The sequence below is a fragment of the Bubalus kerabau genome, chromosome 4, assembly GCF_029407905.1.
Source record: "Bubalus kerabau isolate K-KA32 ecotype Philippines breed swamp buffalo chromosome 4, PCC_UOA_SB_1v2, whole genome shotgun sequence".
NCBI classification, from domain to species: domain Eukaryota; kingdom Metazoa; phylum Chordata; class Mammalia; order Artiodactyla; family Bovidae; genus Bubalus; species Bubalus kerabau.
Genome location: NC_073627.1, coordinates 16,505,480 through 16,531,560, shown reverse-complemented (window position 1 = coordinate 16,531,560; position 26,081 = coordinate 16,505,480). Strand labels below are relative to the sequence as shown.

Below are 26,081 nucleotides of genomic sequence, written 5' to 3'. Positions count from 1 at the left end.
ACCACCACTTTGCAAATATGTTTTTCCGGTTTATGGCTTGTTTTTTCATTCTCTTAACAGTATCTTTTGAAACAGAGGTTTTTAGAAGTTCAGCTTATGAATTTTTGTCTTTGATGGATTGTTCTGGCATTGTATCTAAGATTTCTTTGGCAAACCAAAAGTCACAAATACTTTCTCCTATATTTTCTTCTAGACATTTTACAGTTTTAAGTTTTATGTTTAGGTGATTGATTGATTTTGAGTTAATTTTATATGTGGTGCATTGTATGTATTCAGAGTTTTTGGTTTTTCTTTTTGGCACATAGATTTCTAATTGTTCTAACATCCTTCATTGCAGAGACTGTTCTGCTGAATTCCTTTTGCACCTTTGTACTGTCAAAAATCAATCATCCATATATGTATGGATCTGTTTCCAGACTACTTCTGTTCCATTAATCTTTGTCTATTTTGATGCTAATACTACACCTCTTGATTACTATAACTTGATAATAAAGCTTAAAATTGGGATTGTTAACCCTTCACTGTTACTATTTATTTTCAGGGCTTTTCTAGGTTCTTTGTATTTCCATGTGAAACTTGTAAATTTCTACCCAAAAAGTCTGCAGGAATTTTGACAGGAACTGCATTGGATCTGTAGATCAATTTGGGGAAAACTGACTTTTTATCAATGTTGAATGTTCCAATCCATGAACATAATATGTCTCTCTATTCATTTAGGTCTTCCTTAACTTCTCTCAGAAATGTTTTGTCATTGTACAGATGTTGAAAATATTTTGTTATATTTATCTTTCAGTATTTTGTATTTCTTATGCTATTAAAAATAGTATTGCTTTTATTCTGATTTTATATTGTCCATTGCTAATCAACAATTATATAGAAATACTATTGATTTTTTATTTTTGAATATTGTTCCTGTATCCTGAAACCTTGATAAAATCACTTGTTATTTCTTATGGCTTTTTTATAGACTCTGTAGGCTTTTCTACAGAGATAATCATGTTGTTTGCAAATAAAGATAGTTTTATTTCTTCCTTTTTCTTTTTCTTGCCTTATTACTCTGACTAGAACTAGTACAATGTTGAATAGAAGCAAAGAGAGCAGAAATCCTTGCCTTATTCTGATCTTTGGGAGACAGCATTCAGTTTCTCACTCTAGGTTTTCAATAGATGCACTTTACTTTGTTAATGTAATAAATTACATTGATATTTCAAATGTTAAGCCAACTTTGAACTCCAAGTATAAAATCCACTTGATCATGATGTATTTTTTTTATATTGGCCTCAATTTACTATAATTTTGTATATGTTTTTTGCATCTGTGTTCATGAGATATATTGGTTTGTAGTTTTCTTGCAATATCTTTGGCTTTAATATCATAGTAATGAGAAGGTAGTGTCTCTTTAGGTTTATAAAGAGTTTGTGTAAAATAGATATTATTTCTTCCTTAAATTATTGGCAGAATTTGTTCATGAAACCATTAAGGTGTGGAGTTTTTATTATGGGGAGATTTTAACCATCAATTCAAATATTTTATTAGATATACATTATTCAGGCTATGTGTTTCTTTTTTAGTGGGTTTCACTAGTTTGTGTCTTTCAAGAAATGTGTCTCTTTTATATAACCTGTTGAAATTTATTGGTGAAAAGTTGTTCATAGTATCCCCTTACCCTTTTAATCTTTAGTCATTTTGCCCATCATTTTTTATTCTCTTCTTACTGGTATTGTATGTCTTCTCTCTTTCCTTATTAGTCTGCTTAGAGGCTTATTGGTTTTATTAAGCTTCTTGTGATCTTTTATTTTCATTAATTTTTTCTGTTGTTTTTCTGTTTATTATTTTGTTTATTTCCACTCTAATTTTTATTGTTTCCTTCTGCTTACTTTGGGATTTTTTTCCTTTATTTTCTAATTTGCTGAGGTAAAAGATGAGGTCATTGACATAGACTTTTCTTCTATCCTAACAGGCATTTTAATGCTATAAATTTCTTTATTTAGTAATGCATTAGCTGTAGTTCACAGATTTTGTATTTTCACTTTTAAAATACTGTTTTGCTTTTTGACTTTTTCTTCAACTCATTGATATTTCGCAGGAATTTCCAGATATATTTCTGCTATTGATTCCTAATTTAGTTGTGTTATGGTCAAGACCATACTTTGAACAGCATGAATTCTTTTAAATTTATTCACAATTTTTTATGAGCCAAAATATGGTCTCTCTTGATTAATTTTTCAAGGCATTTATAATACTTGTGTTTGGGGTGCCCTCCCCCGAGATTCACTAATTGACTAGAAGGACTTACAGTCCACAGCATATAGTCATTCCCATAGTTATGCTTTATTACAGTAAAGTGGTACAAAGCAAAATCAGCAAAGGAAAAAGATGCATGGGGCAAAGTCCAGAGGAAACCAGACAGAAGCTTCGAAGTATTCTCTCCCAGTAAAGTCACACAGGATGCATTTGATTTCTCCAGCAGTGAGCTGTGACATGTGTGAACATGAGAGCTCATAGGGTTCAGTGCCCAAATTTTTTATATAGACCTCCTTGCCTAAAACTTACCAAAATTCCAGACTCCCAGAAGAAAAGCAAACATTCAGCATAAACAGTATTGTTAGTACAAACAAATTAGGCACAGTGAGCCATTCTTTTTAGTTCTGGGAATCATGGGAATCCTCTTGAAACCACATTCCCAAACTTCAGGTAAGGATCAGCCTTGCAAGCAGGCTTTCTCAGGGTAGCAGTCTCAAGCCTGTTATGGTAACTGTTTTGTTTGCTGTAGTATAATTTTGTTTCTGTCCTCCCAGCCTTTATGTTATTGTTGTGAGACAGTTTACTTATCTAAATGTTATAATCCCCTCCCCCCCCCATATAAAGGTCATTATCTTTTAAAGAGTTTTCTAAAAATCTTATATGTTAATCCACACAGTTCCCATTTCTGGTGCTCTTCATTTCTTTCTTTGTATTTTTCTATCTGGTGTCATATTTATTCTGCCTGAAGGACTTTTAACATTTCTTATGTTACAGATCTGCTGGTGACTAATTATTAATTTTTTTGCTTTTATATGTATAAAAGTCTTTATTTCACTGTTATTTTTGAAAGATATTGTCAATGGGTATAGAATTCTAGATTGACATGTTTTTTTCTTTCCATAAATTAAGGCTTTAGGTCTACTACCTTTTCATTTGCATTGTTTTTGACAAGAAATCTGCTATCGTCCTTAGCTTTCTTCCTCTGTACTTAACATGTCTTTTTATTCTCTGACTGCTTTCAATATTTTTTTCTTTATCACTAGTTGTGAGCAGTTTGATTATGATTTGCCTTGGTGTCATTTTCTTCATGTTTCTTCACTTGAATCTCATTGAGTTTCCTTGATCAGGAAATTTATAGTTTTTGTCATTTTGAAAATTCTATAACCATTTTTCTTTAAATGTATTTTTTGTCCCCCACCTTCCAAGACTCTGATTACACTTAGTATTTGACCACTTGGAGTTGTCTCACTGTTCACTGATGCTTTTTTAATTTTTTTTAATAATTTGAAAATTTTTATCTATTTTCTCTGTGTATTTTATTTATTTGTTTTTGGTTGCACTGGGTCTTTGTTGCTGCATGCAGGCTTTCTGTAGTTTTGGCGAGCAGGGTTGCTGTTCATTGTGGTGCACAGGCTTCTTGCAGTGGCCTCTCATTGTTGAACACAGGATCTAGGTGTTTAGGCCTCAATAGTTGTGGCACTCAAGCTCAGCAGCTGTGGCTCACAGGCTCTAGAATGCAGGTTTGTTAGTTGTGATGCAAAGGCCTAATTGCTCCATAGCATGTAGAATCCTCCTGGACCCTGGATTAAACCCATGTCTCCTACATTGGCAGGCAGATTCTTAATCACCGGACCACCAGAGAAGTCCCTCTCTGTGTATTTAATTTTGCATAGCTTTTATTACTATGTCTTTAAGGTTACTCATCTTTTGTAATGTCAAATTTGTCACAAATACCATGTAGGTGTTTTATTCACTTCTGATTTTTTTCTCTAGAAGTGCAATTTGGGTCTTTTGTACCTTCCATGTCCCTTTTGAACATGCTGAATATAGTTATAATCGTGGTTTTTAATACTTTTCTCTGCTGATTCTAACATCTGTGTCAGTTCTGGGTCAGTTTCAATTGATTTGTTTTTCTCCTAATTATGGTGCATATTTTCCTGCTTCTGTGCATGCCTGTTAATCTTCACTTGGATGCCAAGCATTATGAATTTTACCTTATTGGGTGTTGCATATTTTTGTATTCCTATAAATATTCTTCACCTTTTTTCTGGAATGTGCCTTAGTTATTTGGAAATAGCCTGATCAGTTTGGGGTCTTGTCCTTAAGATTGGAGTAGAATCAGAACAATATTTGCAGGTGTCATTATTCTGTACTACTGGGTCAAGATCTTCCTGGATGTATCCAGTGTCCTGTACATGGTGAGGTTTTCCATTATGGCTGGAAGAAACAGGCACTATTCCTGGCCCTGTGTAAGCAGCAGGTACTCTCTTTAACCCTCACACTTGTGTCAGTCACTGCTCTGCTGATGACTCAAGGGTTACTCCACAGGTTTCCAGAATTATTTCTTTGTAACTATTTGTCCTGTAAACTGTCACTGCCTTAGTCTCCCTGGATTCTCAGCTCCGTCTACTCAGCTAAGGGAGTCTGTCAGAATCTGACTGGATTCTCCCTCCCTACATTGTGGTCTGAAAATTCTGTCAGTGTTGTGAGTGGGCATAGAGTTTACCTCATTTGTTTTCCATCTCTCAGGGATTATTATTACTCATTGCCTTTGTCTAGTGTCTTGAAAACCATTGTTTCATATATTCTGTCTAGAGCTTTGTTTGTTTATCTTGGTTTTAGGTGGGAGGGCAGATCTAGTCCACGTTTCTTCATGTTGGCCAGAAATAGAAATTGGATGCCAGATTTTTAAAATGAAAATTATAGAAGAAATGAACCAAAGCATCAACCCATCTTTCATCAGAAAATGACTGTCTTGATGGTTAGAATTGGGTTTTCTGTAAGCTAAAATGCATATTTTACCTATAATAATGAGGAATTTTAAATATAGTTGTTATTTACATAAAATAAATCCCACATGTCACATTAGCAAGACATTAGTTATTAAATGGATGTTTGTGGCATCAGCCTTCTCAGTAACTTTTCAAAAAGAAAGGGAAAATAATCTTTAAAAAATATATATTCTATCTTCTTTGGATACTAGCTCTAAAGCACATTTTCTCCCTTCTCCCAGCTTCCTGTGGGAATATGATTGTTTGATTATCAGTGTCTTGGCCAGCATCCAGGCCTTGCCTGTGATATGCAAAGAGCTTGGAAAATAACAGTTTTTCTTCCCCAAATGTCTTGTTACTTAATGGCTCTCTTATTTATGACAGTAAACTTTAAATAAGAATTTATCCCTGAAAGGTGGGAAACAGATGATTCATTTATTTTTGTTATTTTTGTACAGTTCAAGTGATTTTCAAAGACCTGAGTTTGCATCCTATAACTGTTTTCCTGTAGCCTTCCTGTTCTACCAGAGACAAGTCTGTGAACATTTCCCTGCAGTTGAGAATGGAAAATTCATATTCACTGTTTTCATTCATGAATGCATTTATTAAACATTATTGAACGTACATTCCCTATGACAAGAGCTGCCCTAGTTAGTAAGGACTTACCAGGTTGGATGATTGTGGTAGGGTTAAGTTGATGAGATACAAGGGTAGAAGTGTAGGTGCTGACATGATTTTATCAGATACATGTAGTTGATGGCTAAATACAGGAAGAATATGTGGGATGTAAGGTTAATGTATGGCAAAACCAATACAGTATTGTAAAGTAATTAGCCTCCAGTTAAATAAATTTTGTATTTAAAAAAGCTTGTTGAAGTATATGGTGAAAAGCAAGAGATGTTGAGAATCTGAACCATATGACTGTCAGTTGAGGATTAATTAGGTTCTGAACTAAGAAATTAATGTGCATTTTCTTATTTAGCCTTATGAAATAGATATTCTTATTACCCTCATTTTACAGATAATTTAACTGAGGCTTAGAATGATCTGCAAGCTCCTCCAGAGGTTATATCACTATAAATAGCAGTGGAATGGGAAAAGAAAACAGGAAATACATCTGAAAGAAATTCCTCAAGAATCATTGATAGGTCCTGTGACAAATCAGATATAAAGGTTCAGAAAGAAGTCCTGATGAGTCCCAGGTTTCTATCTTGGGAGACCAGACAGATGGGAATATTTAATTAACTGAGACATTGAATGGAAAATAAAGAATAGGTTAAGGTGAATGAGATCAAACTTTAGTTCTAAACATTTTAAGTTTAAGATATTTACTGGAAATCCACAGAAACAACTCTTATAAGTTGCTGAAAATGCTGTACAGGAGTTTAGAACTGGGATCTGGAAGAGAAATATAAGCCATCATCACTTAGATAGTTGTAAAAGCCATTAGTCTATTCCTTTGTAATTACCCAGGAAGATCATGAAGAAGAAAAAAACAATAAAATATAGAACCTAAGATTGGCAGTATTTCAGAGAGAGGCAGAAGAGAAGAATCATTAAAGAAGAGGAAGAGAGGGCCCAAAAAGAGCTAGAAGAAAGTGTTACTATGTCAAACCCAAGAAGGAAATATATTTCAAAAATTGGGGATTTGTTAAAAGTATTAAGTACCCAGCTGTGGTTAAGCATAAAAACTAAAAATAATTCACTGGACTTAAAAGTTAGAACGTCTTTAGTGTCATTAACCAAAACCATTCAACAGAGTGGGAGGAAGCTAGACTAGAATGAGTTACTATTATGGAACTGAAGACAGCAAGTGTGGTTCTTTCAGTAGTACGCATATACCATGGAATAGTACTGAGCCATAGAAAGGAATAAAATAGAGTCAGTTTGTGTGGATGAACCTAGAGCCTGTTATACAGAGTGAATAAGTCAGAAAGAGAAAAATAGATATAATGTATTAATGCATATATATGAAATCTAGGAAAATGGTATTGATGAACCTATTTGCAGGGCAGGAGCAGAGGCGTTGATGTAGAGAGCGGATTTGTGGACACAGGGGTGGGAAGGAGAGGGAGGGACGATTTGAGAGAGTAAGGTTGACATGCATAAATAACACTACCATGTGTGAAATAGATAGCTAGTGGGAAACTGCTGTACAGAACAGGGAGCTCAGCTTGGTGCTCTGTGATGACCTTGATGGGTGGAATGGGGGGTGGGGTGGGAGGGAGACTCAAAAGGGAGGGGATATATGTATAGTTATGGCTGATTCACGATGTTCTACAGCAGAAACTAACCCAGCATTGTAAAGCAATTATATTCCAATAAAAAAATTTTTTTAAATGTTGGGGGGGAAAGGATGAAGGGATGTAAGTTGGCAGTTCAAAGGGGTGAGGGCTCTAGGAGAATGCATATGTTCTCAGTATCCTTTTCACTGTTTCGTTTAAATAAATGTGTGTGGGAGGAAAGTGATTAGGTTACACTGGATTCTTTTGGCTTGATGGTGTGGACAGAGGTACCCATGACTGCAGTTAACCAACAGACACTGTCCTGGGCACACTTTTGTATTAACTTGCTTTAATCCTCCCATGTCATGATTATCCCTGATTTAAAGATGAGGAAAACTGAGAGATCAAGAACATAAGTAACTTTCCTAAGGTTGCACAGCTAGTGAGTAACAGAGACAGGATATCACCTGAAGCAGCCTGGCTCCAAGTCTGGTTTTACCCACCCTGCTGTAGGTTTCCCTGCTGACCCCGAAAGTGACTCTGCTTTATTTAATCTGTTTTGTTTGTTTTTTTTTTAAGCAGAAGTTATCTGGAATGAACATTTCTCAAGCTATTATCTTTAGATTGTTTTTTAGGACCTGCTTCAAAATGCTTTTACATTTTTCAAAAACTCCATTTCCTTGGGTAGGAGGACCTGCCTACTGTAGTTCTTTTCTTGAGTGCCATAAATAAGCAACAGACCCTAAGCAGATTGACTCTTGTAAATGAGAGTGTGAGCCTTCGAGAAACTCAGTAGGCAGACGAGCCCTGCCTTGGTTTCATAAGCATACTTAAGAAAAAATTAACATGTTTTTTGACGTATGTTGGGTGCTGATGTGATACCAGGTTTTGTCTGAAGCACATGTGTTTTTCCTGTGCTGTGTGGAGAATAACATGCACAGCCTGAACCCTAAGAATAAGCCTGAAATTATCTTTTGTTCTGGGGAACAGAGGTGCTTCCAGGCTAGACTTTACAGCCATTGTGGAAGAATGTGAGGAAGTACAACCCTACTCCTGTTTGCACCAGACCTTGGCTGTATGACACAGACCCTTTCTTCTGCCAGTCCTGTGACTGACTTCTTTTCAAATGATTCCTGGTTGTTTTCCATGAGTAAATATGCTTTAGTCTAAATCCAGTTAGAGCTCTTTTGCCCCCACTTCCCTTTCCCCTTTTCCTTTGGCTGCAGCTGTTTATATTTGCGTTGGGACAAGCTGGTCTATTAGCCCTAATGCACTTTTGTTTGTTTTTTAAATGTTTACTCTTTGCTGTAGCTAAAGAAAGGTCAGTTTTCTCTGTAAGTCTAGAGACATGATTATTCATATTGATGGTCTCACAGAGACCGCTTCCTAGAGAGCTTTCATTTGTCTGTCACAAGCCTAATTTGCATTGAAGAGATGTACACACAGATCTGAGTCTTGAGTGGTTATTACATTTCTTAAAAAGAAAAAAAAACTGCTTTCCAAAACTTTTCATATTTGTGTACTCTACTGGAATGTTTTTCCTTTCGCTGCTTTTTCTTTCAACATTTTATTAGCAGTATTTTCAGATATACCCCAAAAAGACAAGTTTCACAATAAACACTCATATACTTGCCTTGATTATGTCATTAAAGTTTTATTATTTCTACCATATATCTATCCATTCTGCCCTTCTCTTCAACCACACATCATTTTTTTTTTTTTTTACAAATTTCAAAGTAAATTCCAGATGTCAGTATACTTGGGAATGTTTTGAGAAGCTTGGGACGATCTTCCTGTCTCTTGCTGCCCTGGGACAGCCACTTCAGGGCTTAGAGAACTGAATCTGTTGCTAAATGTATGGTTTAGCTCATTTTTTTTTCCCTTGGCTCAGCTACAGTTGCAGTGGTCCTTTCTCACTGAATTATTTCCGTGGTTTCTGCTTTAGAAAATCTCTTGGAAGCCAGCTGTTCTCCTAAACAAAGAAACATTTATTTAGGAAGATGAACGCCACAGAAAGTATTCATTCCCTGCATGTCCCACAGCGCAGGCCAAGGTGCCTTCTTGTTCATATGCCCTGAATTTACTGTTGGTATATAGAGAGTGTGGCTTTCTTTCATCATATTGATCTGACAAAAGCCTTAGGTTCTGAGGCACAGAAATCGTTTCTGGGCTGTTCTTCGTGTCTACAGTTGTTTTACCATATGGTGCTGGGTTAATTTTGTCTGTTCTTCCCTTGAGGCTTTTGTGAATTGATTACATTTTTAGAAAATTTTTAAAATAACTTTTCAAAATGTCAAAGCTTTCTCAGTAGAATAAAATATGATGAGAGATTACGTCAACGTGAGAACAAGTTATCTTAATAGAATTTTTCTCAGAAACTTCAGCATTGAAGTTGAGTCTGTACTTACCCCATATTATAAATCGGCATCGGTCATATTCGTGAAAGCCTCTTTTGAGACAAAATGTTAAGTAAACTTAGACCTGAACAGGTAAGTCGGTTAGTCTAGAAAGCACCTGAGTGTCTGAGAAGCTCTGCTCTCTCTCTCTCTGGCCAGTCATGCCATTTCTGAAGGGAAGCACAGGAGAGGTGAAGGAGAAAGAAGCCAGCCTAGCCAGTCAGCCAAGTCCGCTCAGTTCTGGTCATCAGTGATATCACTGATGATCAGATTCAAATTTAATACTGATATGATATAGAGAAACAGCATAGTATAATGCAAAAAAACCCTGGATTTTGGAATCAGAATTAGGAGTTTTTTTCTTTATTTACCAATTCTTTTTAATTGGAGTATAATTGCTTTTCAGTGTTAGGCTAGTTTCTGCTGTACAACAGTGTGAATCAGCCATATATATACATATGTCTCCTACCTCTTGAGCCTCCCATCTCACTCCCCAATCCCACCGCTCTAGGTCATCACAGAGCACCAAGCCGAAGTCTCTGTGCTAAACGGCAGCTTCCCCTTAGCTATCTGTTTACACATGGTAGTGGACACCTGTCAGTGCTCCTCTCCCAGTCCATCCCACCCTCTCCGTCCCCACCCCCCATGTCCACAAGCCCATCCTCTATGTCTGTGTCTCTATTCCTGCCCTACAAATAGGCTCATCAGTACCATTTTTCTAGATTCTATGAAGAAAGTGAAAGTGAAATCGCTCAATTGTGTCTGACTCTTTGAGACCCCATGGACTGTAGCCTACCAGGCTCCTCCCTCCATGGGATTCTCCAGGCAAGAATACTGGAGTGGGTTGCCATTTCCTTCTCCAGGGGATCTTCCTGACCCAGGGATTGAACCGAGGTCTCCCGCATTCCAGGCAGATGCAGGCAGACCCGTTAACCTCTGAGCCACACAGACGCATAGATTATATATATATGAGTTAATTTACAATATTAAAAAAAAAAGATTTAGGTTTTGATTCTGGTTCTGAAACCAGCTTTTTGTGACCTGAGATCTCTTCTTAGACTCACATCAAGCCAATTGATCTTCTGTTCTCTCCTTCTTCTCTGGGAGTCCTGTGATTGCTCAGCCAGAGCTCAGCAGGTCTGTGTGAGTGTCTGCCCACCAAGGGCACTCAGCTACCCAGGAAACCCCTTGCATGGTGAACAGCCCCCTGCTGTCAAGTGACATAATTGGAAAGGGTGGAGTGAAGAGCTCCAAGGATCAGTCCTTCCACTGAAGCAACCGTTAAGCTGGCGAGTCTGACAGAATCCACTTTTTCAGAACTTTGGAATTGCTAAGCAAAGCAAGAAAAGCAGGTTATGAAATGGTATCTATAGTACGATTTTTATTTTAAAAATAAGTATCTGTTGGTACAGACAAAACTCAGGAAAAAAGTGAATTGTGTTTCTCTCTGGCTAGTGGGAGTAAGATTATTATTCTGTTTATCTGCTATCCCTAAATTTTCTGTAGTGAATATGTATTACTTCCATAAAAAATAACAAAACTAAAATAGAACAGTTTGGCAGTCTATCAAGAAGCTAAAACTTAGAGTTTCCATATAACCCAGCAGTACGTTCAGCAGTACCGCTCCTGGAAGTATACCCAAGAGAATTGAAAACACGTGTACAAAAACCTGTACATATTATGCAGCAGCATGCTGTATAATAGCCAAAAAGTGGAAATAGCCCAGATGTTTGTCAGATGATAAATGGATAAACAAAATGTGATATATCCATATAATGGAATATTGTTCAGCAGTAAAAGTACTGATACATGTTACAGCATGGATGAACCTCAAAAACATGCTAAGTGCAAGAAGCCAGACACCAAAGGCTATTATTGTTTGGTAATATATATGTGAAATGTCTCAATAGGCAACCCTGTAAAGACAGAAAGTTTTTGGTTGCCAGGCACTAGGGAAATGGAGACTGGAGAGTGACAGCTAATGGGTAAGTGGTTTTCTTTGGACAATGATGAAAATCTCTAGGAATTAAATAATGATGGTTGTGCAGTTTTGTGAATGTACTAAAAAACCAGTGGTTTACATACTTTAAAAGGATGAATATTACAGTATGTGAATTATAGCTCAATAAAATAATATTTAAGAAAAGTAAAATTTAAAAGAAAAGTAGAATCTATTTAACTGTAAGACACTAGAATTAAGAGTATTTTTAGCAAGTCAAAGTCTAATTTTCACCTAATTCTGTAATTATATATGTATTTTAAAAAAGTACATTTTGATAAACAGATGTGAATCAGGAAATTATGAGTAACCATGTATCTGTATCTCCACAGCCTTTTCTTTTTTGAAGTGAAAATTTGGGATATTTTAAAACTGACATAGGAAACTATTTGCTTCTATTATTAGAGTTTGACTTTATATTTTTAACTTTTGTACTACTTTTGGAATTATCCTTTTTTAAAATGCTCAGTTATCATTCAAATGGCTTTGCAATAGTTTTAAGTGAGAGTGTTTACATGTGTGTGTTTTTCTCAAGTAAGCTGCCATCTCCAGATTCTATATTAAGATATTGGAATGGTTTAAATATGTTCTAGAATAATATAAGCAGGATAAGTAGACCTAATTTCCACTTTTATGATTTCCTTTCTCCTGTCTTATCCCCTTCCCACCTCTGACGTTTATTCTCCAAAATATAATATGGGGTTAGAATGTAATGCTTTGTTTTTAATTAAATCTTTCAGTAAGCATTTATTGAGCACCTACTGTGTGTCAAGTTACTGTGCTAAGGTTAACGATACAGAAATAAAATTCAAAAAAATAAATAATAATATAAAAAATAAATGATACATCTTGGTCAGTTACTCAGTCATGTCCAACTCTTTGCGATACCATAGATTGTAGCATGCTAGGCTTCCCTGTCCTTAACCATCTCCCGGAGTTTGCCTAAACTCATGTCCATTGAGTCAGTGATGCCATCCTACCATCTCATCCTCTGTCATCCGCTTCTCCTCCCGCCTTCAATCTTTCCCAGCATCAGAGTCTTTTCCAGTGAGTCAGCTCTTCACATCAGGTGGCCAAAGTATTGGAGCTTCAGCTTTAGTCCTTCCAATGAATATTCAGGATTGATTTCCTTTAGGATGGACTGGTTTGATCTCCTTGCTATCCAGGGGACTCTCAAGACTCTTCTCCAACACCACAGTTCAAAAGCATCAGTTCTTCAGCACTCAACCTTTTTTTATTGTCCAGCTCTCACATCCATACATGACCACTGGAAAAACCATAGCTTTGACTAGATGGACCTTTGTAGGCAAAGTAATGCTCTGCTTTTTAATACGTTCTCTAGTTTGTCACTGCTTTCCTTCCAAAGAGTAATCATCTTTTTAATTTTGTGGCTGCAGTCACCATCTGCAGTGATTTTGGAGCCCAAGAAAATAAAGTCTGTCACTGTTTCCACTGTTTCCCCATCTATATGCCATGAAGTGATGGAACCGGATGCCTTGATCTTTGTTTTTTGAATATTGAGTTTTAAGCCAGCTATTTCACTCTCCTCTTTCACCTTCATCAAGAGGCTCCTTAATTCTTCATCACTTTCTGCCATATATGCATATCTGAGGTTAATGGTACATCTAGAACTACTCTTAAAACAGTTAAGAAGACATTTAACTCAGATATGAGAGGTCAGGCAGGACTTCTTTTTACCATCAGTATTATTTGGAGGTTGACTGTTGAAACCAAGTCACATTACGGTTTTTAGAGAACCATTGCACATAGAGCTCATGCTTGGCACCTAGCACATCTCACAACTACACAAACACAGAGGAAAGCAATAGAGATTTGTCCGCAGTACATGTGTGTAGAAGCCAGAAATCCTCTTTAATTGGCATGAATATAAGCAGTACAGGTGCAGAGACATTAGTGAAAGTTGAGTTTCTGCTTTCTTCACCACTTAACGTACTGAAAACCTTTTATACCACCAGAGCTTTTACTTCCCCTAATATGCTTGCTATACACTTTTTTTAAATATCATCATGAACTTAAAGGAATCACTGCTTTTTATTAGTGTTTTTAAAGAAACAGACAAGGTCTCCTCACATTGCTTCCCATGGGACCGATGTGTAGTGGTGTGGTCATATTGGTGGTTAAATACTGAAATATGACCTTGCAGGTTGGTAAAGAGTTGATGCTGTCAGCCGTGTGGATTCCCTGCCACACCCCAGCCTCTCCTGAGACTCCAGCCCTACAGACCGCCACAATCCAACATTTTAAAGGTTATCCCCAGGCCAAGAAGGAGGCTTGAGGGACCCTGCATTTTCACTACTGTTCCTAATTGCCAGCACCTGGCCAGCCCTACTGTTAAATCATTTTGCGTATCACGCTGACTCGCTGACTATAACATAAGTTACTGCTGTTTCAACCATGTTTGGGTTCTTCGAGCTGCAGTCGCAGGTAGCTCTAGCTCATGTATCGTTGCCTCTCTGTACAGAACCAAAATTCAGAGTTTTCTTATTTTCTGAATAACCCAGAAAACCCTCACAGTGTAACTCTCAGTGGTCTTCTAAACCATACTGCTTTTTTGCTCTTTATTTCTCTCAGTGTTGACAGTTTGGCCTAAGTCCCCTGTTCTCTTATTGTTCCTTCCAGTCCGCTTTGCACCTTACAGACCTCCCGATATCTCCCTGAAGCCCCTGCTGTTTGAAGTGCCCAGCATCACTACGGAGTCCGTGTTCGTTGGTCGGGATTGGGTTTTCCATGAAATAGATGCTCAGCTTCAAAGTTCAAACGCCAGCGTGAACCAGGGAGTCGTGATCGTGGGAAACATTGGGTTTGGCAAAACCGCCATCATCTCCAGACTGGTGGCCCTCAGCTGCCACGGAACACGGATGAGACAAATCGCCTCCGACAGCCCACACGCCTCCCCCAAACGTAGGTACCCTTTTTTTTTTTTTTTTTAAAGAATTCTGCTACATGGCTCTTAAATTTCTTTTCATCTTTATATTAAGTCTCAGATCCTTTCATTTTCTGATCTGCAAAACCTCATTTGCATGTGAGGATCTTCAACTCGGAGTTGGGAGAAAGAATGTAATATTCTGCTGACATTTAGCCCGACAATCACCTAAGTGTGACAGAAAAACCCTTTCTCTCAGAATAAATGTATGAGTCTTCCCTCCTGCCTGGCTAGCTGGTCCGTCCTTCGGGTAATGACTACAGCTATTGCCTGGTAGAGCTCTTTGCATCCATTGCTGTCAGCTTTTGCTCAGCCTGTGCCCAACCTTGCTGGCTCAGTCTTGTTTGCAGCCTCCGTTTCTTTGCGACTGGTGTCTGTTACACTGCTTGGGCGTGAATTTCATTGTGTCCTTGAAGAATTTCTCCTGCTTCCTTGTGAAGAGATGCTGAGATCTCACATATATTCATGCTTCTTTCATCACCAGCAGGGCGCAGTTTAACGATCACAGTCAGGATCTTGTTTGTTTTTAAAATACTTAATATGGTCCTTAGTGCCAGGTGCTCTCTAAGAGTTTAACAAATATTAGTTCATCCAGTCCTCTCAGCAACTCAAATGAGGTAGTTCCTGTTTTCTTCCTTTCACAAATTAGTGGTTTGAGGCTCAGAGAGGTTAAGTAAGCCCCCCAGGTTTCACAGCTAGTAAAGAGTGAAACTAGAATTTGCACCTAATCAGTCTGATTTCAGAGGCCAGTCACATCCATTTTGCTGTGCTCCCCTCTGTTTATGCCTGGAACTCGAGTTAAGGAGCTAAAAGGAAATGTATGGGTATTCTTATACATAGTATATGTAGAGAACCACAAATTTAGATGATCTTTTAAGATTGACTCCTATGCTAAAATCACACTCCTGTGTGATTCTAAGATGTCTCCTATGCTAAAATCACACTCCTATGTGATTCTAAGATGTCTTCATGTTTAAAAGTAACTGTTCATACCTATTCCAGTATTTTCCTTAGAGTTCTTACATATCACACCAGACTACTACTTATCTGAGTCATCCAAGAGGCTAACTGTTTGAGTGTGTCTACCTGGCTTCTGCTAGTTATAAGAGAACAAAAAGAAACTATTGCTCTACTAGTCCAAATGAGTAATCTAGCTCATCATAGATTTCCAGACAGCAACCACTAGAAATGATTGGTTTGAGGTCATAGTAGCTACAGAGTCTAGCACAGTGCTGTGGAAACTCAAGAGAAACTCATTGAACACTCCCCCAATATCCTGGCTTCTCTTGACATTAACAATTTCGTGTCTTTAGGTAAGCACATCGCCACTGGTAAACTTACAGATAATCTGACATGTAGAAGAACTACTGTCTAGAAGGAAAACCAGTTGAATCGAGAGTCCCTGTTTGCCTGGGTGTAGTAAGAATTAGTACAGAAGAATTCATGTCATAAGAACAATATCATGCTTAGTTTCTGGATGAAGCTTTTCTGAGGTAGATGGACAGAATGTCAGAGGAGTCCAGAGTCCACAGGTTGAGTCCCAGTGCTCAAATTGACAATACTTTGTAACCTTGAGAATCTTACTGTAATTCTTTAGACCTCGGTTTTGTCACCCATAAAATGCATCAGTAGGATTTGGTGATCTTTAAGATTCATTCCTGTGCTACAGTTCTGTGATTCTAAGAAGATGTCTTCATGGTTAAATGTAACTCGCCATACCTATTCCAGTATTTTCTTATTTTTTTCCTTTTTTTTTTTTTTGGTATAATTTTTTTACTATGTTAGTACACAAGTTGTTAATTTTCAATAGACTTTATTTTTTTAATTTATTTTTTGAACTGGATCTTCATTGCTTTGCTCAGGCTTTCTCTAGTCGTGGCAGGCGGGGGCTGCTCTTTGTTGCAGTTCAAGAGCTTCTCGTTGCAGATGCTTCTCTTGTTGCGGCACACGGGCTCTAGGCATGTGGGCATCAGTAGTTGTGGTGCATGGGCTTAGTTGCTCCCTGGCATGTGGAATCTTCCCGGACAAGGGATTGGTCCCGTGTCCCCTGCATTGGCAGGCTGATTCTTAGCTGCTGTACCGCCAGGGAAGTCCTATTTCAGTATTTTCCTTAATGTGTGTACATATCACACCAGACTGCTACTTATCTGAGTTATCCAAGAGGTTAACTATTTGACTGTGTCAGGAAGAAAACCAGAGAGGTGATAGTCTCTCTGACTCACTGTGGCAGATAACAGAATGGTAGAATCATGACTCAAGGGCAAGAAGAACTGCCTTCTCTGAAAGCAAAAGTACCTGGGAGTGCCCCCCACCCCAAGCCTGAGAGAGCAGGAGCTAATAGAAAACCACCATGTGCTCCCCAAAACAGAGGTTCTCTAAAGGTAGTTCATCAAGTTATTCTCTAACATCCATTGCCTTTTACCTCCATCTGCTACTGCTAAGTCATGTCTGACTCTGTGCGACCCCATAGACAGCAGCCCATGAGGCTCCCCTGTCCCTGGGATTCTCCAGGCAAGAACACTAGAGTGGATTGCCATTACCTCCAGAGAAACTCTAAAAATACCAGGACACTCCCATTCATGTGATAAATGTCCACATGTTAGATTGGAGATTTGGCCTGATAGGTTAACTTTCACAACTTGAAAAGGTGTTAAAGGGATAGAGTATGTGGCCGTGTATTTATCAGAATTACACAGAACCAGCACTGCCTTGTTATAATCTTTGACGCAAACCAGACCACTACCCTTTAAGATGGATTAGAAATAAGTGGTTGACGTCATTTACTGGTATTTAAATATTAACTCTGAACAACAAAATCAACTCTTGGAATTACCCCAAAACTACACACTTTTATAAAATTTTATTTTCCGCTATGCAAATGATTAATGATAAAATGTAACATCAGTTTGTTTTAGAACTGTCTCATTAAATTTTCTAGTTTTGAGGGCACATGTTTTTTCTTTCTTGTATTATTATCCTCATGAGTTTTGGTTAAAACTTTTCAAGTATTGGGGCTCAAAAATACTACTTTTAAAAAAGCAGTGATCTGTATGTTTCTATTTTATATTTCTGTTATTTCTGTAAACAGATATGAATTGAATATATATTAACCAATTTAAAGGTGTTTCTTTGAGGGAAAAAAAAGAATAAAGAACAAGCTGTTTTTCAGCATCGACCTTTTACTATAGGAGCCAGCACTGGAAATGTCACTGGCAGTAGCAGAATTTTTTTCATGAGTGAATAAGGATGATGTCTATAGAGAGAGAATTGAATTCAGTTTTTACAGTTTAATTTACATTAAGCTTTGATAGGTGTATTCGCAATCCCTCTGGCCTTCCCAAGCCTCCGTCAGCGATGTAGTTGTAGTAATGATGAAAACAGGTGAAACGTTATTGGAGCTCCTGGCCTTCATCTCTGCATCCCGTGTCATTCTTCTTTCTGTCTCCGCCTCCTCCGCGCTGAGCAGCACTGCTCTGGCAGATGTGAGCAGTCTAGCCTGCAGCACTGCGTTGCCTGGCTCTGTCCTTCCCCCACAGACACCCAGCCCCCAGCCGCCCCCTCCTTGTCATTTCCCTGGGAAGGCACAGAAGAGCTGTCACGGCAGGCACTAGCCTGTCATCCTGTTTGCCACCTACACCCCTTCCCAAACCTTACTCCCCCATCAGTCTCCACCACCACCATCACCCACCCCTCAGCACACACACTCTTCTAAGAACAAAAACATTTTGTGAAGATGGACCTGTTGCGTAATCGGGGTATTATCACATGAACTACAAAGATACTCAGTACAGCCGTTAGGGAAGTTCAGTCTAACACAGGACTCTATTCTCCTATCCCTAGGAGGCTCAGTGTAGTTATTGTTCGGATTTGATATTTGCCAACAGCTGCCGTGCCCCCAGATAGCTGTGCAGTGAGTAGCTCCTCCTCTCCCAACCCTGCTCATCCCAGAAATCCGTTTTGCCAATTTGCTGTGTACACCGGCAGCTCCTCCCAATTTACTTGTTTTCTACTCTTCTCTGAATACCAAGCAGAAAGTAAAGACACCCAAACAGAAAGGAGGGTGTCTCCAGAAGGGAACAGCTAGAAGACAGAAGACCATAATTACCCACAAAATCAAGTACCAGATAAAGGGAAACGGGGTGGAGCAAGGGAGTGAACAACAGGCATGATACACTGACAGTCGCTGAACTTACTGTTTCCTCAGTCTTCTTTCAGTGCTGTCTCCCACACCTCCCCTCCTACAATGTATTCAGAACTCTAGGCAATGGCCAGTTGGGTGGAAGAGGTCTCAATTCAGTCCTCCTGGTAGGGAGTTACATGAAAACCATTTTCCCGGTTCCTCCTCCTCTTCAATAGCTGTTGACCATCCAGTTACAGCCTACTTATTTTGTACCCCTTGTTAAAATATTATCTGTATTCACAAATGTAGTCCATGATTTCTAGTAGTAGTTAGCGTGTGTGTGTGAAGTCGCTCAGTCGTGTCTTTGCGACCCCGTGGACTGTAGCCCGCCAGGCTCCTCTGTCCATGGGATTCTCCAGGCAAGAATACTGGAGTGGGTTGCCATGCCCTCCTCCAGGGGATCTTCCCAACCCAGGGATCGAACCCCAGTCTCCTGCATTGCAGCCAGACGCTTTATCCTCTGAGCCACCAGGGAAGCCCAGTAGTAGTTAAGATATTACCTAAATAACATGAGCAAATGGAATTTTTTAAAAGCAGCTTTATTAAGCTACAATTCACCTAACCCTGTAATTCACCCATTTAAATTGTTCAATTCAGTGCATTTTAGTGTATTCACTGAGTTGTAAAGCAGTCACCATAATCTTAGAATGTTTTCATTCCCCCCTAAAAGAAATCTCATACCCGTTAGCAGTCCGTCTTCATTTCCCTGCTAAGTCCCTATCTCCACCCCTAGGTAAGCACAAATCTGCTTTTTTGTCTCCTGTGGATTTTCCTTTTCTGGGCATTTCACATAAATAGAATCATACACTATATGACCTTTTGCAACTGGCTTCTTTGAGTGAGTGTAACACTTCCAAGGGTTGTCCCTGTTGTTTTGCATGTATTGGTATTTTATTTCTTTTTATTGTCAAGTAATGTTCCCTTGTGGGGCTGTGCCACATTTTATCAGTTCATCAGTTGATGGACATTTGGGTTGTTTCCACTTTGGAGCTGATATGAATCTTCCTTCTTTGAGCACTTGTCTACAAGTTTTTTCATGGACATACATTTTTAATTCTCTTGGGTACATACCTAAGAGTAGAATTGCGGGATTGTACAACACATTGAATTTAGCCAGTCTTCAACCAGTCCAGAGTTTTATGATGATCTGATGCAAATATCTCATCTTTTTAAACCAGATGTGGATGCCAACAGAGAGCTGCCACTCACACAGCCGCCGTCAGCCCACTCTTCCATCACCAGTGGAAGCTGCCCAGGAACTCCAGAAATGCGCAGGCGGCAGGAGGAGGCCATGCGGAGACTAGCCTCACAGGTACGAGAGGATCCCCAGGGTGCGGGCACGCCAGCGCCATTTTAATGTCAACAGAACAATGGTAGGCAGACCCCAGCAAAGCGAACAAAAGTATATACAGGTATACCATTAACATATAGAGAAAATTTTCTCTTTCTTTGCTGTTCCTAGAAAAATACTTTGTTATTTTGGAATCAGAAACATTGTTGGAAGGACCCTTAGAAATAACCAAAGTCCCATAACGAATAGATAAGAAAGTAGAGACTCAAAGTTATATGATTTACCCAAGATCACAGTATAAGTAATCAATATAGTTTTTAAATTTTCATTCCTAGCTCCTAACTTCCTGCTGTACTGCACTATCCATGAATTTTTTATATGTTGGATTGTAATTTTCTTTATTATTATCAAAGCGATATATACACATAGTTCAGGAAATCAAATAATGTTCAAAGACTTATAATAAAAACCAGGAATTCTTTTCTCCTCCCCAAGCCACCCTCGCCCCAAAGGCAAACACTTTCAATGTTTAGAGATATTTCTCTGATCCATACCTCCATCTTTGTAAATAATATTTATGGTCTGCTATAACTGTTTTGATCAGTTCTGTGCATTATCTATTGCTTCTTATTATGGATGATGAGAATTTTAGCTCTTTTACCTTCCTTGCTCTGTCCACCATGTCACTACTGTTATATCATGATTTTTGTCTGAATCCGTGTTATATTATATTCAGTATTAATACTGTGGCAATACAGTTCACTGTAGAACCAAGAATAACATTTTCTTCTTGAGCAGTTTTGTTTTTCCTGGGTTATGAAATGCCTCATTTTAAAATTTGCTTCTTTTTCTTCAAAACAATGATTGTCGTTCCATAACTCTTGCTGCTGCTGCTAAGTCACTTTAGTCATGTCCGACTCTGTGCAACTCCATAGATGGCAGCCCATCAGGCTCCACCATCCCTGTGATTCTCCAGGCAAGAACACTGGAGTGGGTTCCCATTTCCTTCTCCAATGCTTAAAAGTGAAAAGTGAAAGTGAAGTCGCTCAGTCGTATCTGACTCTTAGTGACCCCATGGACTGCAGCCTACCAGGCTCCTCCATCCATGGGATTTTCCAGGCAAGAGTACTGGAGTGGGGTGCCATTGCCTTCTCCATCCATAACCCTTAATGCTTTGTAAAATGGCTCTCAGGACAGTTTTCCACATCAGTTATATTCCCCCCCCCCCGCCCCCCCACACACACACACACTCTGGAAGCCCCAGAGTTCTCCATCAAACTAACCTGGACCTCGGATGCTCTCAAGGCTTACCACCTAGTTGTTATCCTGGAAATTTTGTTGCTGTGTTTGATCACATGTCATGATCTTTCTTGATTATATTCCTTTCTTTGATGGAGCACATCATGTAGCTTCCCAAGAAAAAACGCCAAGGAGGTAAATTTTCTGAGATTTAATGTTCATAAAAGTGTCTTCATTCCATTCTCATACATTACCATTTGTTTGATATCATAAAACTGGAGTTTAAAAATTATTCTCCCTCAGAATTTTGAAGGCATACACCTTTTTTTTTAATTTTTAAGTTAATTTTTATTGGAGCATAACTGCTTTAGAGTGTTGTGTTAGCTTCTACTGCACATAGCTTGGGTCAGCCATACATACATATATGTATACATATACATATATCTACTCCCTTTTGGAAGATATCCATCTTGAACTTCCAATATTACTATTTAAGTAATACGGTTTTCTTGTTCTAGTTGCTAAGTCATATCTAACTCTTTGTGACCCTGTGGACTGCAGCACACCAGGCGTCCCTGCCCTTCACTGTTTCCCGGAGTTTACTCAAACTCATGTCCATTGAGTTGGTGATGCTATCTAACCATCTCATCCTCTAGTTCCATCCCAGTATGGTACTATTCTTATTCCTGATTCTTTATATATACTTTTTTTTCCTTCCAGAAGCTTTTAGCTCTGTCACCAGTCTTACTAGGTCTTTTTTCTTTTCATATTCTATTGGTGCCTAGTGAACCCTGGGTTTATTCTTTGATTCAGGGAAATGCTTTTGTGTTATTTATTGATAATTTCCTTACCACCACTTCCTCTGTTATCTCCTTCTACAACTCCTTTTAGTCAAAAATTAATTTCCTATGTTAATACTCTTTACTTCCCTGTTCCCTATACTTTCATTTTCCTATTTTGTTTTATGATCCACTTTAAAGAGATTTCCTCAACATCACCTTGCAATACTTTCACACACAAAAAAAAATTGGCTATCACAGTTTTAATTTCCAATAGGTCCTTTCTTCCCCCAGTTGCTCCCCTCTTTTTTAGAGCATACTGTTTTTGTGTTATGGATGCAGTATGTTCTCTTTTCTCTTCCTTAATAGTTAGATAATGAAAACCTGATGGAAGCCAGTGTATGCAGAGAGCTTCACTATAGAGAATTAAGATGACCTGTCAGCTTTTACTGCAAAACCCCAAAGTCAATGTCCATAAGTTTTTTTCCTGCACTGTTCATCTTATCTAGCAGGGAATCCACCAATCTCCTGCAGGGTGTATATCCTGGCTGCCAGCATTCTGAAGCTAGTGAGAGAAAGTGAAGTTTCATCACTTAGATTGCAGACTTTTACATAAGCCCCTTGTTTCATTCCTGCACCTGCTCCTTACCTACCCTGTGTCTGGTGTCCCTAAGCCTGGATTCTCTTAGTTTCTTGAGTGAATATAATCCTCTTTCCTGTGGGTTTTGGGGAAGGTAGTCACCCAGCTGGGCAAGATGGGAGGGATATCTGGGGATCCAACTGCTCCTTCCATAAACGTCAAATAATGTCTGTGTTTTCAACTTCCTTCCTCACCCCTCTTCTTCCACAGTATCTGGTGCTTATAATTCCTGTGCTTTTCTGAGGTTTGACAGATGAGTTGGCCTTATATCCTCAGCTAGCACTTGCTTCACCTTCTTCTGTTAAGCCATTTAATCCTACATTCATATTCCATCTTTATATATTATAATCAGAGATTAGATATTTCTCATCAACAGAGTTTGCATTTATGTTTCTTTTTTTTCCCCAAATCACTCTGTGATAATCTTTTCTTTATTTTGTGACAATTATTTATTTATTTGGTGGCATGGTGGGATCTTAGTTCCCTAAGCAGGATTGAACCTGTTCTGCTCCCCCACCCCTGCAACGGAAGCACAGAGCCTTAACCCCTGGACTGCCCAGGAAGTCTCCGCATTTCTGTTTCTTATTCTCCTTATTTTGGAGGAATGCCATCTCCAGTGTTTGAAGAAGTCTCTTGTCATGGTTAATTAGTAATGAGGAACAGGAAGGCATCTTCACTGTCATAAGCTTCTAATTTCTTCATAGAAATCCTGTCCAGGTATGAGCCAGAAATGGTATGTTTCCCCCAACTACATTTTCAGTTGTCCCCACTTAGTGGTACACACCCATTTATAAATGGGCTTCTGAAAACAGTTTGAGACTTCCCTCATTTCACTGCTAACTCAGTGCAACTTTAAAAGATATCTTTGTTTTTTATTTTTTCTAAATATCCCATGTAAGCTGACTCCAGCCTCTTCTTTAGAAAAAATCAGAATAAATGTCATCTAGAAGTACACAAATGCTAAAGAGCTTTCATCATCACAGTCATTTATTTATTCATTTGGAATAGATGTTTGGAACACCTGTAATACAAGATTGAAGCTAAAGCAGTGAACCAGACAGACACAGTCCCTGTTATCAGGTAGCCTACGTTTTTGTGGTGGGAGAAGGCCAATGAACAAACAAATACATGGTATATCGGATGGTGACGAGTGCTAGAAAGAAAGTCTTCACTTGTTGTCACTTCGTAGTCTCTCATCAGGAGAAAAGTCCCAGGACTTCCCTGGCTATCCACCCATTAAGACTCTGCGCTTCCACTGCCGGGAACCCAGGTTCAGTATCTGATCGGGGAAATAGGATCCCACATGCCTTGCACTGCAGTCAAAAAGTTAGGAGAGAGAGAAAGAAAGAAATCCCAAGATTCCATATGTTCAATATTTGGAAAATATTATTTATTTTTAGTAGGAAATTAGTAACTATATTACTTGAAAACTGATCGTGTTTTAAATTCCATGGTTGTGCCTTCCTTAAGCACAAGATAAATCAATCTCTTTTGTACCTAGAAATGGGATATTTTTATGGGGTCGCACAGAGTTGGACACGATTGTTGCAACTCAGCAACAACAGCAGAAAACCTTCTATAAGAAATGGCTCCTTAGATTAAAGTTGACCTTTGATTCAATATTTTGAAGATGTTAAATGTTAGAAGTGAGATATACTAGTCATTATTTACACTTAAGGAATATATTTAAAATTTCATGCTTATGTCTTCCTTAAGCCAAATATAAATACCTCTGTTTGTATTTAGAGATGGAATATCTTAAAATTTACACTGAACATTGTGAAACAAATGGCCCCTTAGATTAAAATTGAATGTCATCCCAGTAATTGTGCCACATGTCCCAGTTCAAACACAGGTTTATGCTATAGAAGCATAGAGCAGAAGCCAGCGACCTTGCTTCTCATCAGTAACAAATGATGAGATCTTTTCAAATCAGTGTTTTGAGAATGCAAGCTACTATATGAAAATTAAAAGTACCCTTGAAAAACTGCTTGATTTGATAGAGTTCTTAGTGTCAGTTCTTGCGTATCATTCATTATCATTGATATTTCATAGTATTCTTGAGGCTTTCTATGCTTCTTCATAATTGAGAACATTGAGTTCTTGTCACAACTTTAGAGCAACTTTATTTATTGAAGAAACACTTTCCACTTGAAGTAACAGGTTTTGCTAGGTCTAGATCTCTTAATGTATTTCCAGTTAATATTATGTATTTCTTCTGAAGTACAGCTGAGGTGTGTGGGGATCTTGTTCAGAGCCTTTCCTGGGTGTGTGGCTTTAGAACAACCATCACTTTTCCAGGGTTTCATTCTGTTATCTGAGTGGTCAGACATGTAGAATTCTCCAGACAGAGAGACTGACTTCTATTTACTGTGGGCATAATGCACATTCAGCTTAGTACTTTTTACATTATATTTTTATAATGTAAAAATTATATTTTTACATTATAAAAATACATTATATTTTTATAATATATTACATTATATTTCGCTTCTTCATTCTTACCTTGAACCTCCGAGGTGGTCATTATCATCCCCATTTTACAGATGAGGACACTGTGCTTCAGTGATAGTTAATTTTTCCAGTGTCTTCCTATTAGTAAATAGCAGAGCTCGGATACAGAGTCAGTGTTCACCCCAATAAAATGAGTCATCTTCTTCCCATTTAACAGATACAGAAACTCACCTCATACTGAGGTTATGTAACTCGCCAAGATAACTAGAACATGACTTGAAACCACGATTTAAACTGAGGTAGGCAGGCTCCAGAGTCCAGGCTTTTAACCACTGTAGCGCTCTCCAGTGCAACAGGAAGGATTTTTGTTTAGTGTTCTTTTGGAAAAATCTGTCAATAATTGAAAGTGGCTTCAAAGCAAGAAACTTATAATGAAGGAGCACCTTCCAGAAATTTCGCTGACCTCAAATTCTTCTTCAAAAAGTTTTCTTTTTCAAAAGTGACTAGAAGCTCTTGTCACATTAGGTAAGTTGTCACTGGCTTAATCCTTAGACTAAAAAGCTAATACCTCTTAAATAAGCTAATTAGAGAAACTAGCTAATTTTAAGAAGTGTCACAGAAACACAAAAAGCAGAAGATTTTTCCCCCCTAAGGAAATCTATGTAAGAAAAAAAAACTGAAATGTCATCCTTGCCAAGAGACTAGTTCTATACTAAATCAGGATGATGTCAAGTGATCATGGTTCCTGAGCTAGTTGCTGCTGATGTTAAAGGTATCAGCCAAGGAAGTGATCCTGTCAGCAGTTCAGAAATGCATGTTGAGCCTAATAAGAGACTTACACCACACATACACACACACTCATAGGAAGAGAGGAAAACAAAAAATAACATCAGCGAAGTATGAGATTCAGAAAAAAGAA

General features: G+C 38.3%; 1 protein-coding gene across 3 annotated transcripts in view; it reads left to right on the top strand.

The window, feature by feature from the left end:
* The window catches only part of TANC2 (tetratricopeptide repeat, ankyrin repeat and coiled-coil containing 2), a 372,903-nt gene that overhangs the window by 266,342 nt on the left and 80,480 nt on the right, over positions 1 to 26,081 (top strand). For all 3 annotated transcript variants that reach the window (XM_055575581.1, XM_055575580.1, XM_055575578.1), the window contains 2 exons: positions 14,276 to 14,557; positions 19,938 to 20,071. In XM_055575581.1, coding sequence (XP_055431556.1) covers positions 14,276 to 14,557; positions 19,938 to 20,071 — 416 coding nt within the window. The remainder of the gene's footprint in view (positions 1 to 14,275; positions 14,558 to 19,937; positions 20,072 to 26,081) is intronic.